This window comes from Echiichthys vipera, assembly GCF_963691815.1.
Source record: "Echiichthys vipera genome assembly, chromosome: 5".
Taxonomy (NCBI): Eukaryota; Metazoa; Chordata; class Actinopteri; order Perciformes; family Trachinidae; genus Echiichthys; species Echiichthys vipera.
This window is the reverse complement of record NC_139830.1, coordinates 6,643,476-6,659,919: the sequence shown is the minus strand read 5'-3', so window position 1 is coordinate 6,659,919 and position 16,444 is coordinate 6,643,476. Positions and strand designations below refer to the sequence as shown.

The 16,444-nt window shown below is 43.0% G+C and overlaps 1 protein-coding gene across 1 annotated transcript; it reads left to right on the top strand.

The window, feature by feature from the left end:
* The first annotated feature begins 3,743 nt into the window (after positions 1 to 3,743).
* On the top strand, positions 3,744 to 15,296 carry fbxo46 (F-box protein 46). The gene is made up of 3 exons (XM_083913858.1): positions 3,744 to 4,103; positions 11,153 to 11,785; positions 11,886 to 15,296. Exons 2-3 carry the CDS (start codon positions 11,300 to 11,302, stop codon positions 13,683 to 13,685), a joined length of 2,286 nt encoding a protein of 761 aa, XP_083769984.1. The 5' UTR covers positions 3,744 to 4,103; positions 11,153 to 11,299; the 3' UTR covers positions 13,686 to 15,296.
* The last annotated feature ends 1,148 nt before the right edge of the window (positions 15,297 to 16,444 follow it).

The following is a 16,444-nucleotide window of genomic DNA, read 5'->3' as shown; positions in this document are numbered from 1 at the left end:
GGTTTCACACCCGGAAGATCAAAATTTGACTGACTTAGCCAGGAGCCAATCACAGTAGGACTTCTATGAAGTGGGCGGGGCCCAGAGTGAAGGGAGGCGGGGTGTATCGCTTTAACCAATAGGAGTGCAGAACACCACTTGATGGAAGTCTGAATCAGGACCTTTATGGGCCAATTATGGTCAAGATGAGGCGGGGTCTAAATTGAACAACGTCCAATGAGAATTAAGGGGGTGTCATCGTTTTCGGGAATGCCTGCATGCACGTGCAACAAGGCTCGTTACCATACTTGAGATGTGAATGATGTAAGTTATAGATAGATAGATAGATAGATAGATAAATAGATAGATAGATAGATAGATAGATAGATAGATAAATAGATAGATAGATAGATAGATAGATAGATAAATAGATAGATAGATAGATAGATAGATAAATAGATAGATAGATAGACAGATAGACAGACAGATAGATAGATAGATAGATAGATAGATAGATAGATAGATAGATAGATAGATAGACAGACAGACAGACAGATAAATAGATAGACAGACAGACAGACAGATAGATAGATAAATAGATAGATAGACAGATAGATAGAAAGACAGATAGATAGATAGATCCTATATATTGATATAAATGTAGATCTAAAATGTATATAGAATGCACATTACAAATAAAAAAAATGGCACAACAAATATAATGTAATAATAACAGTCGTTGACTGGCAACAATGACTCACAATACAGTTTATGATTTTTACTTTTTATTTAAATTTTGAACAGTTTAGAGGAGTTCAATGGTGGGGCTGCAGATCCACTGCAGTCGACACTTTTGGATTTGAGAGAGAGTTGTACATGTTTACTAATATTTCTAATATCTTAGACTATAGGAATAACATGTATGAATTTTGAAAATGGGTGTTGTTCCTCTTGGGAAAGTAGTCTAGCATACTTTTTTTTTTTTTTTAAACTGGAAACAGAAAAGTAGTTTTTCCCCCGCATGATTAGATAACTCATCTTTTTTCTCCACTGACCCCAGAACCCCATTACTTTTGCATGATCATTTCTTTCTTTCTATCCATCTGAATTAAAAAAAACAGTAGATATTGATGTTAACGTATATAATGGGTGTCAGTAAGGTCTAAAGAAATACTGCTTGGACAGTGCAGCGTCCGGCCCTCTGCTGGACTGAGAAGGGGCTGCTCCCTTTAGATTTGCTCTCATCTCAAATGCAAACGTGCAAAACATACTATGAGACACACAAACTGTATTCTCCTCAACACTAAAGATGCGTTTTAATGTGTGCTAAACAGATAAGAACTTACAGTGAGGTTATTTCTAACACACAGGCACCTGCAGGTCTGAACGATACGATGAACCTTTATGATCCCAGCAAAAAGAAGTACAAAATGTTATGTGGAATAAAAACAAGAGTATAAAAACAATGGAATAATGTTGTTTATATCAACAGCAGGAGAATATGAGATATTTAGCTGCTGAATATCAACAAGAGGATTTGCATAGTGAAAGAAAACTTAGAGCAGCCTACGTGACGAGATTATGATTTATGTTCATATCATCTGTCCAAAAAATATGGAAGATATTCAATATGAAATGTTGATGAAATAAGATTAAGACATACTTAAACAGTGCATTAAATAGACGGATAATTGTAAAAGGCTCAGTTGACATTTTGAGCACAGAGTGTAGAGGGGGGGGGGGGGGGGGGTTTGGTAACTGATGACTGTAATCAGAATTACGTAATAAGATTACAGATGATAAGAAACTATAATCAGCATAAATTACATTTGAGAAATTATGCAATTAGATTAGAGTTACTTTGTCATGGATTACTTGATTACATTTTCGATTGTGTCTGTTTTAATATGATCAAACTTCATCAGGCTTATGTTTTTATAAGGCTAATTTGATTTTTCAGTTGTAAAAAGCTGAATATGTCAGATACAATTTACTCCTCTCAGGATGCCAGTTAAATGGTAAATGTAAATGGTGACATTATTATTATTATTTATGTTGCTTTGATGATGATTTATGGATCATTTAGTTGTATTTACATTCAGCAATGGAAGATGTTGATTCTCTGCAATTATTTTACATCTAATTTTACTCATTTTGCATGTCTTTGTGGTAAGTTTTGTGTCGCTTTGCTTCCATATAGTCATTGTTTTTGTCTCTTTGCGGTCATTTTTGGTCGTTTCCTGTATACTTGTGGTATTTAGCATCTATATGTGATCATTTTATGTGTTTTTTCCCCCCTGGCCTTATGGTCCCCTGTAGGCTGGTTCAGTATTTCATCCATGAGTGTATGGGATAAAGGATTATCCTATTTTATGGAGAATGGTATTGGGCTATAAGTGAACATTTTGTGCATACTAAAGGGAATATACTGTATGTGCCTTAATATGTGCATATGGAAATTTCATCTCATCTCATCTTCAGCCGCTTATCCGGGGTCAGGTCGCGGGGGCAGCAGCTTTAGCAGGGGACCCCAAACTTCCCTTTCCCTTTTATGGAAATTTCAATTTGATTAAATTGTTTAATTTTAATATGTATAGCCAGAGACTTCCATATATTGTTGTTATTTGCCTCAAAATGACCAAAATCCAACATGCATTTGTCAGTCTGGTTTTCGTCAGTCTTGTAATTAAAGGCTGTTCTGTCTAGGAAGACGAAGAAGAAGAAGAAGAGGAAGATGAAGAAGAAGAAGAAGAAGGAGGAGGAGGAGGAGGAGGAGGAGGAGGAGGAGGAGGAAGAAGAAGAAGAAGAAGAAGAAGAAGAAGAAGAAGAAGAAGAAGAAGAATTACTTTTATTTATCCCGCAAAGGAAATTCAATTATGGGGCATGATGGTGGACCATTTCGTTAGACAACCGTGAACATCAGCTATTCTCAAACACATTACAAATGACTCTCATAAAGGGCCACATTAAGGGATTTCTAGCCACTAAAGCTGAAAACATAAGCAAAGACAATTAACATAGAAGTCTTGAAAGTTCAATCCACAGTTTAACTATTGTTTTTTCTCTCGAGATAACATCATACACATGCATACGTAAATGTGAGATCACTAGAAGTTGAATCCACAGTTCAACTTTTTTTTTCTGAAGGTGATATCATATGCATACATACACCTGACTATCACCAGGGCTGTGTCATTGATTGCACATAGGGGGGGGAAGTAGCTCAGTCCATAGGTGACTTGGCTGGGAACCGCAGCCCCCTCGCTCTAACATCTCTCCATTAATTGCATGTATAGGCCCTGTTTGTGCATGTGTGTATTTCGGGTCTGTGTGTGTAACACGTATAATAATAAGAGTGAAAAAATCCAATTTCCCCGTGTGGGATTAATAAAGTAATTCTTCTTATTATTCTTCATATGGTTAGATCAAATTGTAGCTTGTTTTCCATGGTGCTTTGACTTAAAATGTGAATATTAATTTAATAAATGATTCTCCCACCTGTCTTTCACACAGTGACCTTTTGATGTAGAGAGTTACAGTGTGGTCCAGTATAGAGTGTGTGTGTGTGTGTGTGTGTATGTTTGTGTGTGTGTGTGTGTGTGTGTGTGTGTGTGGGGGGGGGGGGGGGGGGGGGAGCAGGAGGCAATAGAGGGAGGGAGCTGTGCAGGCGCCATATATGGGCACACCACCGACTCTGCATTGCTATTGGCTGTGGGCCTTATGCAGCTGCTTGTCAACAAGATGGCCTTCCTCCTGCTGCCGTTTTGACACTGATTATTTTGGTATCCCCGAGAACATACCGTAAAAAGCTTGTGTCACTTCTAAATAGATAGTGGGAGAGGGACTGCTCGGAGTCCTAACAAGGCGTACTGTCAGCTAGACTTTGTTCGGAGAGCTGACAGACACACAAAGCCTCGATTAGACAAGGTTGATAATAGAAAAGTAGCTGCTGGCTAATGTCGACGTTAGCCAGCAGCGAGGGAGCTAACTAGCTTTAGCTTACGTGGACACGGATAGTTAACTCGTGTCACCTGCATTTCACCAGACAAACTGGTTTGGTTAGAGGGGAAATACACACAGAACCACTTTTCACCGAGCCCGTGCAAGTCAACAAGGTTGCTAAGGTGAGTAGGCTAACACAATATATAAAAGTATTTGATCCCGTTAGCTTGTTAGCAAGACCCTGTAATGTTATTATGCAGGTAAGTTGTTGCTATCCAGTTAGCAAGCTCGTTAGCTTCTGACGGGTCTTGTTTACTGTGTGTAACTTTACTGGGAGCTGGTAGTTGATAAGTCAATGTTAAATATTAATAGTTAGCTCCTATACTCCGCTCAACAATTTGCTAGGACTGTTTGCTAGTTGGGTAACCGGCTATAGTGTTTGATCGAAGACGTCCCATAAGACAGTCAAAGGTGTTTATGCTGCAGTTATAATTAACAATCAAATTAGAGTATTGTTGCTGTTGGTTTTAGTTTTTGTAAACGACAAACTTGTTGTTTATCACTGTAGACGCGTGGGTTTGGTTTCAGCCAGGTGTGTAGGGATTTAAAGGTGATCTAAAACATAACCAGGAAAGGAAAGTAATGGTCAAGTGAGCTGCAGGCCTGCGTTTTCGACATTTAAATCCTAGTGAGAAATGCATATAAACATACCATAATATTGTGTTTTGATAATGCGTATAATAAACTATTAAGAGAGCACCTTTCATACAAAAATGCAGCTCAAAGTGCTTTACATTAAAGGCCTAAAAATGAGAATACACCAATGATGTCTATTTATTATTATTATTATTATCTATTCACTTTACAATCCACTGCCACTTTACATTTTTTACTCTTTGTATATTTTTTACTCTTTGTATATTTTTATTATTTTTATTATGTTGTATGTATATGCCGATTGCACTGGGTCTGAGAGGACTGTAATTTCATTTTTTGCATTTGTATGTCATACATATTGCAATTTTTGACAATAAAACTGACTTGACTTGACTTGATGAAGAACAGTGGCCTATAGCACTGAGAAGTAAAACAATAACAAAACCATTTACTAGTTAAGAAAGTAAAGGAACTTTAGTGACAAGCAGCCGACGATAGAAGCAGACAAAATGGAGCAAATCATACAATAAAATAATGAAATGGCTTTAAAAAAAGCCATAAAAGGATTAAAAATGCCCTTTAAAATGGTGGGATTAAGTGTATAAGACATGGTGTGTTAAAAAAGTGTTCGGTTATGTTGCATTATTTGGGAGCGAAGTAATGGATAGGGTTATGTGGTATATAGTTCATTGTATGGCACAACTTAACGCTAGTTGAGCTGAACTGTTAGATATTCACAGATGGATAAGCCGAGACTAGAGTAGCTCTCTTTTTGGGACAGTAGCATATTAAGGTCACATGTTGCCTTTTGTTGTTGTCATTATCAGATTTGGGCTTGAAGTAGCCCACCTCCACACAGAGTACTGTCTGATGCCACATTGTTAGATAATTCATTTGCCCTCCTTTTTCAGATGTTCAAGCAGGATAAAACACTGTGTTGACACAGTGGCCTTTGTGATTGCAGTATCAAAGCTTGCATCGCTCTTTTAACTTGTGACGATGTTACAGCACAAACGGGCAGATGCTCCCACACACTCTTCCTAGGTGTCCTCTCAATGTAATAATGTCCCCGAGCAGACCGGAGTGATGCACCCGGCTCTATTGTTCTGCTGACAGTTTGCAGCAAAGCCGGCCTGCTGGCTGCACTTCTGTTGCATTGTCCTCACGGGCGCACATGCAGAGAGAGCGAGATTGAACTGAGACTTTTTGGCATGCTTCTGTATTCCCATTCGTCAGCTTTTGGCCGTCTGACTGAAATACTGTGAAAAAGGAGAGCAGGAGGATAGTATGAGGGGGCTGAGTTGGAGTGACACTGCTTTGCGTTTATCAGGGTGACATTTTTTGCAAGGGTAGTGTTGAGACCTATGAGCTGAAAGGTTAAAGGAAAACAAGACACACTTTTAAGTCACAAGCTTTAAAACTGGTGCTCCCTTTGCTAATCCAACTTGTTAAATCTTAAATTGGCATTTAATGGGGATGTGGTACACTGTGTTCTGAACTGCAGTTACCTACCATAGTGAAACCATTATCCTGGTGTGAGTGCATGCTCTTACTACTGCTCTTTATTTGTATGGGGAAATGACCCAGTCCAACAGAAATTCAGTTTTGATGTAATGGGACAAACTTGTCAATCTCTCCCTTTGCAAACAGCGGGATAGTGATTTGTGAACAAATAATTACCTTGTTAACATTTGTGTTGTGTGTGTGTGCGCGCAACCGTGTGGATTTCCACATTTTGACTGCAGCAGTAATCCTTAAGCATTTCACTCTGACAGAACAGTCATTTGTGTGTGTGTGTGTGTGTGTAGACATTTTTCACAATGTTGCACAAGTTGTTTGGTCTATAAAATGTCAGACTATGGTAAAAATGTGGATCGGTGGTTTCCAAAACCTAAGATGACATTGTTTTGTGCATAGCTGAAAGATCATTCTACTGTCATAGAGGAAGAAAGAAACCAGAAAATGTCAGCATTTGAAAAGCTGAAATGAGAGAATTTGGACACGTTTTCATACAAAAGGAGTCAAACTAATTTGTCCATTATCAAAGTTGTTAGCAATTAATTTAATAGTTGACAAGTAATCAATTAATTGACTTATTGTTGCAGCTCTAGTCTGGTCCACTTAACACTTGCTCTTCATTAATTTTTAGATGGACAAATCTGTATGATTTGACCGTCTGTATATCTCCTGTTATAAAAGCTTAGTAGCACCATCACTGCATCTATGCATACATACAGCTTGTCATCCATGTCCTGACTATATTTAAAACCACATAGTTCTGTATGTGTGGAGACAGTTAAATGTTAAGTAACACATTCACAAAATCATCCTTTTCACTTGACAGTTTTTCAGACAGCTTGGGTACCTAATGATGCAGCCCCCCGGCACTGTAGTGTTGCCGCGGTGTCTGTGGTTGCCACCGTTCCTGCTTGGACAGGATTTGAAGGATTTGGTCGATGCAGAAAGCTTAAAACCAAACCCAAGCCTCAAATTAAGAGGGAGAAAAAAAAGTTAAGATGGCTCAGTCCTGACTTGAACCAACTGTTGGGAAGTAGTGTAGCGCACTGAAAACTGAATGAGAGATAACACCTCAGGTTTTTTTTTTTTTTCTTCTTTTGACCAGCACATTTCGAATTCACAGCAGCTGCCTGACCCAGGGTTCACAGTGGCGTTGGTTGTATTGACCTGAAGTGTATTTTGAAGAGTGACTGCAAATTTTCCAAAACGCTGCTGCATCCCTGCACAGAGAAGCTTGGGTGCCGCCAGTGTAGCAGTAATTAGATGTTATTAAATCTCTGTGATGGCTATGATGATGATGATGATGATGATGTATATTGACGGAAATCAGTATAATTTCTATCAGAATATCAAAAAACAGCAGCCTAACTACGTTACGGCGTCATTAGGTTGATGCTTTACGTTCTGATCCTTCCACATTTGTCAAGTATTGACTTCACACAGGAGTATAATAAAAGTCCTTTGGCATGTAGTCATTTAATTTAGATTATTTATTTATCGAACTGATGAAATTTTTTACTGAAAATTCGGGATAGAAAATTTTGGCTATATTGCACAGCCCAAAGTGATCGCTAATGTTGATTTCTAGTTTAGCCGATCAGACAATAGAAGTGTTGTCATTGATCTTTTTTTGTCAGATGACATTTCAGGCATTTAACGGTGATTTTATCTTTTGAATATCTCAGTGAGTTTACTGTTCACCTTGGTTGTTAGCAGGATTATCATGGAGTCATCTGGCAACAGAAACTAAACAATTACAACAGGTAGATTGTGTGTTAAGCTACATTAAGACAATATGATTATAGAGAGCAGCTGACAGAATGGAGTTTTAACCTGCTGTTGAGACCAACAGCGGTGAGTCTCCCACTGCACAACTGTGTTGTTTGCAAACCCAGAGAGGAGGAGAAGGATTTTTTTCAGTGTCTAACGCTTGTGTAAAGTCATTTCTCCATTCCAATGCTCTAGTGCGGACATGGCTTCCTTCCAAACCCTCCTACATTCACAGGGAAGTGAGAGCTAATAATTCTAATAGTTTAAGGTGGCTGACGTTCAGTGCGTGTGTGACTCTGTGCTGAAGCACTGCAGTGGGCAGACTGCCTCTTATAATACCATCCAATCTGTTATGAGAGATGGATTGCATGATGCATTTAGAGGGAGGGGAAAAGAGGAGCACATAGAAAGGAGGTAGAGAATAAGAGTGGTTAGAGAGTCATAAGGGGACATGGAGAGAAAGGGCAGTATGAAAAAGGTTCACCAGTTTCTCTCTCAACAGTATAATCTGCCTGCTCTTAGCTGAGTTGTTGCTGTGTGATTATAGACGTAGCGTTTTCATTGGTTCACCACACTGTGTGGGCGGCGTTTGCTTTTTGCACCTCTCTAAGCGTTTACATTAGTCCAACAAATGTACAAAGCACCACCCATTCAGAGCGTCAGGCAGAGAAGCACAACAATGACCTGTTTTAAAGCCTGTGGATTGAAGGAGTCAGGTGGCTAAAATGGAAAGCAGGCTACTGTGTCGCCAAGAAAGAAGCCAATCATAAACAAATATTTGCAGAATAAGCTCTTTAATTGACTTTGTGTTATGCAATCAAAAAGGTTGTTTGGAGCGCTGGGACTATGGGGTTTTCACTTGCTGCCATACTAGCTTGTATTGTCCACAGCGTGAACTTGCATCAGCATTATTCCTAGCTATAACAGCAGAGAATGTGTGAGAAAGTGCTGTTGAAGCCAATTTTTTGTTTTAGGTTATTACTGATTTGATGTACACATGCATTATGCTGAGCCAGTCCTAACGGTTGGTTACCTGCCAATAATGCAGACAACTGTGGTCAAATTGCTGCCACACCCCAAGATGTAGCAGGCAATCTGTAAATGTAACACTGCTGTATAAGTTAATCGAAGATACATGGAGATCCTTTTTTATGACATTCTTACTGGAGCTGACTGCATGTCTGGACCTGTAGAGGTGAACAGTGACACGGCAGAAAGAAATATGGGACTGACTTGTTTGCTGCCATTTAAAGTCAATGTTAAACGACTTGTAGACCCTTTAAGGCCTAGTTTCTTCATGTCTATTAATTCTGTTTAAACCCAATATTTCTACACAGTTGCAGATCATTGGTAATTATATAAGAATTAGTATTACACTTGTTGTAGAATTAGATTTCAATGGTGGCTGCATACGATTGTTTCTGACTCATAATCTGAGTGAGCCAATTCACAAAAATCCTAAAAAAAATAATAACTCCTGTGGCCCAAATTTGTTTTGACAACACTGATGAGTTATAGTGATTATGGAAAGTTGATTTAATAAGATACTAACTTGTTTAATCCAATGAAGATTTGCCTTGTTTTGTGATGTCATATGTGACGAAAACCCCTAAAAAAAACAGAATTGACATTCACTAAAGCCCAGGTTGTTCAACAGTGACGTACAATATTAATTTTGGTCAGTCGGGTTAAATCTAGGGCTGCAGCTATCGAATCTTTTTGTAATGGAGTATTCTACCGATTATTCCATTGATTTAATTGAGTAATCGGATAAAACAAATTGTGTGTTTTGAAGGAAATATGCTCACTTACCATGAATAAGTCTAATATTTAAACAATTCAAAGTAGTGCACACAATTCTGCGTGACGCACGCGTTTACTCAAACAGGTTTAAAGACAAATAGATTCATTTATAAAATTAGAGATAGATATTAGCAGAAAGAGTGACTCGCCCTCTTCCATTTTACCGTGACAACAAGCAACGTACGAAACACCACTGACACATTTCCTCAAACTAAACTATAACGACTGATCAGGTAGGGGACATTCATGAAAAACTAAACATAGAGGCTCAGACGCTGAATCGATGTTGTGGTATAACCGTTCTAGTTTGCAGTGGACACGTTGCATCTTTTTGGCTTCTGTTAAGTCTGAAATGATCCCAAACTTATCCTCTGCCTTTTCCGGGCTGTAGTGGTGTGCATCCGCAAAAACGGTCCGTGTGGAACAATGATCCCAGCGCTGGACAGGTTGTATAATTGAACGTAATGTATATTGAACTGCTAAGGAAGGCTGAAGCGACACAATGGTCTTAGCCTGTTGTAAGTGGAAAATTGCGCTGTTCAGAGTCTTTGAAGGTTGATGTTATAAGAAATGTCCCATCCAGTTTAAACATGTGCATTTCAACATGTCATGTGTAAAGGGAAGCAGGACAGGGCTGACAGATGAGGCCTTACTGTGGATTCAAGCTGTTCTAGGATGCAGAGTAGGCCTTCAGATCAGCAGTGAGCCAAACATGTTGCTTCATAGCCACTCGTTCCTGTCCTTAAGTACGCCAGCACGTTCCTGGCAGCTGGCATAGCTGCACAAGCACGCTGGTTGGACTAAAGCCCCCCACCACCACCACCACCACCCCCAGCCTGTAGCATAGGCTCTTTGGCAGAGAGAAAGGGGTGAGGACAGGCAGGACAGCTACAGCAGTTTCACTACTACCCCACCCCCTCCTGCTGTTTGCTAAAAATAGGTCCAGCATATGCCTGTATGCTCCTCCCTGTGTTGCCTCCTATTAAGCAAGTCCTCTTTGAAGCACTGAGATGCAGGAGAGGAGCAGAGGGGGAGAGACGGGCGAGTCCATTTGGAGCTTTTGTGTTCCATCTTTCATCCCTTTCATCTGCAGGCCGCAGACACCAAACCTGAAATGGAATCCCTTTAATTTGATTTAGAGGCTCCAAAGCGGGGAGATGATCATAGTACACAGTAGCAAATGTATTTTCTAATTGGGTTTGGACCAAAGTAGGAGGCAGGCCAGTTGTGATTAGTTCAGTTAGTAGTATGATGATAGTCCTGTTCTCTCCGGTCTACTGGCTGGGCTGCTGGTGCACCATTCTGACACCCTGTCTGAATCGCACCTCGAGGCGACTGCTCAGTACAGCCTCAATTGGTCATTGATTATGTGAACTGATCCAGCAGTGACAACCACTGTTGCTCTAGAGATACAAACTTTTTACACCGTTTCTCTCTTTTCTCTTCCTCTCTGCCTGTACCCCACCCTTTCCTATTGATGCAGGTCGTATGCCCAGTGTTGCTGGTGACCTTTGCGACAGACAGTGCCCACCAGGTTGGCACTGGGAAAGGGATCCAACAATGAGAGCACTGGCTCTGGGTGTTTGCTGGCCAGCATAGATGCCGATATGCCCCGGTGGTCCGCATCCTGATGGACCGAGACACCTTCTCCCACATCCGCCTGTGGTGCCCACGCCCCTTTGGCACCTACTCCCAGAACAAAGCTAGGAGTCCAGGCTCAGGGGGCAGCGGTGGAGGAGGTGGTGGTGGTGGGACAGGTTCCCCCTCCCTCTGCAAGACTGAGCCCTCTCCAGGTTCCAGAAGGACTGTGGATGGAAGTGAAGATGGAGGGATGATAGTGGGTGTGCAGGAGGAGAATGGAGAAGCGGAGGATGCAGGCTCAGAGAACACTCCACCTGAACCTGAGCTCGTCCCCGGCTCCCTGGCACAGAGCCAGGCCCCTCCACCTTCTTCTGCCCCTCCGTCGCCACCCTCTTCCGGGTCCCAGATGGAAGATGGCCGTGTGCTGTTAGACACCTGGTATGTCATTAAGCCAGGCAACACCAAGGAGAAGATAGCCTTCTTTGTTGCACACCAGTTCAGTGGAGCAGGCCAGCCCAGACCCAGCGCCATGAAGGTAAAGAGCTGAGACAAAATTAGATGTTGAAGAGATTTGTGTTTTTTTGTGTTTGATTTGGTTATTTCTTAACTAAATTAAATATTTTCCTTCTCCACAGGTTAAAGGTAACTGGGCAACTGATTGCAGTAAAGCCAAAAGACGGAGAAGATGCTCATCCTACGACCCTCCAACACGCTCCCAAGCCTCAGAGCCAAACCTCGGCCATGACTCCTCCCTTGTCCCTCCTAGCCCTGATGAGCCACCTCTAGGAGGCGTAAATGAGACAGACCTGCTGTCGGTGGCAGAGATGGTTGCGTTGGTTGAGCAGAGGACTGCCATGGCCCTCCAGGGAATTGTGGCTGTTCATGGGACTCAACACCAGTCCCCCAATACCACTCACAGTCAGGGCCTTACCCCGCACCAGCATACTCTTCTCCGGGGAACGGTGTCAGACCCCACTCCTATCGTGTTTGTGTCAGACAGTTCAAATGGCCAGCCCTCCACAGAGGCCCAAGAGTCATCATCTCCCATTCAGACAGACCAGGAGCTGGAGGAGCAACAGGAGTCATTGAGGGTAGCCCAGGCCATAGCGCACTTTGAGTCCCAGAACCAGGAGAATCGGTTTCATCTGGGCTCTGGTCCTGGAACAGACTCTTCTAATCAAGATCGAGAAAGGGAGCGGAGGAGAGGAGGGGAGTCTGGTGTTGTAACCCCTCCTCCGCCCCCCAGCCACAGTCATGGTGAGGTTAGAATAGCTTTCCGAGTGTCAAATCTGGATCCACGATCTCAGCTGGAGCCAGCTGGCAGATCCCGCTGTATGTTTATGAGCTGTGGTGGTGGGGGTAACCAGGCAGCAGCCAGGGCCAAAGAGAAAATCACCTGTGACCTCTACCAGCTTGTCAGCCCATCATCTAGAGACCCCAGTAGTCTGCTGCTTGCCGCCACAACTGCTGCCCCCAAACCAGATGGAGACCTCCATCACCCAGACAGGCAAGCCTGTGGCAGCCCAGACACAACCCAAGAGGAGAAGAAAGCTGTGGGGAGGGAGCGAGTGTCTGGTTTCCATGTGGAGGTGGTGGTGACAGGAGCTGTGGACCAATGTGTGTTTTATGGCAAGGACAGTACAGAGAATGTGCAGGAGGAGACGGTGTGTTTTGCTCTGCCCAGTGTGGGGGGAGGCGGTGGGGGTGTAGGCAGCTCCACTGACCCTTCATCAGATGATCCCCCTCCTGGACAACTCTTCTTCCTTCAGCCCCCCCGGGGCCCGGAGGAGGATGTTAAAGGCACTGGCGGTGGTTCAGGAATTTGCTCTTTGGATTGTGCCAACAACAACGGCCCTGGGGCAGGGGTGGCAGTGGGCTCAGGGGAGCGGGCAACGCGACCAGACTCTCCCAGCGGTGGGGAGGATTGTTCAGACCCTTCACTGTGTCGCCTCTATCGCCACGTGTCCCATGACTTCCTGGAGATCCGCTTTCAGATTCAGCGCCTCCTCGAACCACGCCAATACATGCTGCTGCTGCCTGATCACATCATGGTCAACATCTTCAGCTACCTGCCGACACGCTCACTGGCAGCCCTCAAGTGCACCTGCCACTACTTTAAGGTGTTGATTGAGACATTTGGGGTGCGGGCAGTGGACTCCCGTTGGAATCAGGATCCTCTCTACAGGGATGATCCCTGCAAGCAGTGTAAGCGGCAATATGAGCGCGGGGACGTTTCCCTGTGCCGTTGGCACCCCAAACCTTACCACCACGACCTGCCTTATGGACGTTCCTACTGGATGTGCTGCCGGCGTACAGACAAGGACACACCGGGCTGCCGAGTTGGGCTTCATGATAACAACTGGGTCCAGCAGCCTGCTGATGGCTCTCTGCCCATTCGCACCAAGAGGGAGGACAGGAGGGAGGAGGCCAGGTAGAGAGGGAAGTACACCTCACACATACCAACTCTCATCTCCTCCTGCTTGCCTCCTTTGTGCTCGCTCTAGTCTCTGAAAATGAACAGAGGAAAAGAGAGGATTTTAAGGAGGAATCAGCACTCCGGGACTTTTGTTTGTTTTTCTTTGCTCCAGCACTCCTTTCTCGTACTTGTCCTCAGTGGAGGGAAGTTGAGATGTAAAGAAGGAAGAGAGATGTGTCACTCTCCTTGCCTTTTTTTTTTTTTCAAGCCCTCCATAATCCATCCCCCTCCCCCCCACTGTGCTCCAGAATGGCACCTTTTTAAAAGTTTGCATACCAGGGTTGGGGTCCCCTCCTGCTGCTGTCAGTCAGCCCTCTTCTGCCTCTTAGTCATTCGGGTTTCCGTCTAACACCACACATGGCTGTCGGGTATTTCATGTGAAAACTTTGCAGTGTATTTGATTTGAGATTAGCATTCATAAAGTGACGCATAGAAATGTATTGCCCTAGAGCCTGCTTACCGTTCCCAATACTTGTTCTGTGTTGTATCACCACAAACATCCACGTTAGCTGTACAATGGTGCTTCGAGGAACGAGCTGTACCCAGTCCCAACAGATGTAAAAGTTTTCAGTGTGGAATGTTCAGCGTCGCTAAAGAAATGTGATTGTATAAAGCAAACTTGATTTTCCGTTGTACCTGTCCTGCGCCATGCGACTCTACTTCTCTGAATGTGCTGTGACCTCGTACTATGTTGATAAGTCCCCTGATAATGCTGCTGAAATCATCGCCTGTGTCACTGACGTTGAGTCTGAAATAGCCATACTGTTGGTTAATGACGGGCACAGTCTCACCATTCTTGTCAGTCTCACTGGCCACTGAGACCTGCCGTGTTCTCGTCATTGTTTCAGAGTGGACCCTAACCTTGCTGACCAGCCATAAAGAGGAGCCACTGAGTACTTTCTGGTTTACAGAGAATTATGGGAAATGGACTTTATTGATTTAAGACCAGTGGGGTTGAATGGGATTAAAAAGAGAAACTTGATGTCACTTTGGAAAGGCCTGATGTCACTTTGTATGGTTTGATTGACTTGCTTGTTTGCCTTTTTTGTTTTTTTTTGTTTGGCTGTTTTATTGGGGTGTGTGTCAGAGAATGTTTGCCGTTGTATTTGCTTTTATTCTTGAGGACTGTGTTCTCTGTATCGGTCTGTCACCCTACTCCACCTGCAAAGATGTATTTTTTTTTAAATACTCCATCTTTGTTTTAACCCCCCCCCCCCCCAGCTCTCTTCCTTTCCTTCCCCCTCCGTCCTCCGATTTCGGCAGAGGGCAGCGTTTGCCAAAGCCGTCATTCATGCTTCAAAGCGGGTGAACCCAACTACCGCAGTAACTCTCTACACCAGCTTCCAGCCTTAAAAGCCCCCTACCTCTTAACCACCCTGCTGGACATTGAGGTGTCAGATACCTCACAGATGATCAAGAGTATTGGGAGTTGCACAGGACCCTGTAAGTGGCTAGATTTCAGATGCTCAATAGACTCCACCCAGCTCTACTGGATCCACCCATAACTCTCTGTGTGGGAGAGTAAGATGAACAGTTCCTGATGACGGCTCTGGCTCTTCATTCTTGGCGACCCCCCCCCCCCCTTTTATTCCTTGCTGTTAACCCCCCCCCCCCCCCCACCCCCCACCCCTGCAAGCTGACAGACTGGACATTTAAAAAAAAAAAACACAACTGATGTGATGAATGATGCTGAACTCTGCATGGAGGTGGGAAGATGGTTGGGTATTCATGGGAGAACTCTGTAGGTTCCAGACATGTACAATGCTAATGGGAAATATCTGCTTAAATAAAACAGAAGTGTTGATTAAAACTGGAAATCTGAATCGCTACCTGGTTCATGTGGTGTCTTGATAGGTTTAATACCAGGCCCGGCTGCAAACCAATGATGGAGCCGATCCTTTTAACAGGGATTGATTAAATCCCACAATGCTTATCACAGGGCTGAAGTGTGACCAAGAGCATTCTATGAGGTAGAAACGCAGGCAATATTTAACATTGACAAATGATATTCCTATGATGTATCATGCCTGATTAAATGACCAAAAATACAAAATCCGAGATGGAATTGAATCAGGGTTAATTAGGGCTGGGTATCAACTGAAACATCCCCATACCAAGTAATACCTGCTCGATCCTTTTTGTTGCAGTTGCAACCCATAAAGCATGGTGTAGGTTCACTGGTTCACAAACTGGTACTCGAAAGAGTCTCCAAAATAAAAAATGGTAACAGTTACTAAATAAATATACTATCAAAATACTACGTTACGAAAGAAAATACTTTTAAGATCCATGAAATGTGATTTAAAATAAATTTATACATTTCCTGTAATACTTTTGTTTCAATATCAGCCTGCTGCGTAGTCACGTTCACGAGTCACGAGCTAAACTGTGTTGGCAAGAGAGTCAGCAGAGCTAAAAGGATTAGTTTAAAAACACTGCAATCGTGGCTCCAAATGGGAACTGTTAGGAAGAGAAGTGCGGATCAGGGGAATATCAAGAGCAGTCCTTTCTGAAGTCATGACTGAAGACGGTCAACAACAAATAATCGTCAGGAATAAACCCGTCTGCCTGCAGCTGAATAGCGTCGGCCTACGCTGCTGTATTTTAACATCAGTCTCAGTGCTGGTACTCAAGAGAGCTCGATATTTTCTGAGGTGGTACGTCATGTACAAAGTTGAGAACCACTGTGAAGTTGATGGGGTTTGCAGTTGAGCATGC

Excerpts from the sequence above, each read along its gene's own strand:
- fbxo46 (XM_083913858.1), top strand. The coding sequence starts at position 11,300 with ATGGACCGAGACACCTTCTCCCACATCCGCCTGTGGTGCCCACGCCCC. Across the intron at positions 11,786-11,885 it reads CCAGACCCAGCGCCATGAAG|GTTAAAGGTAACTGGGCAAC; the intron begins GTAAAGAGCTGA and ends CCTTCTCCACAG.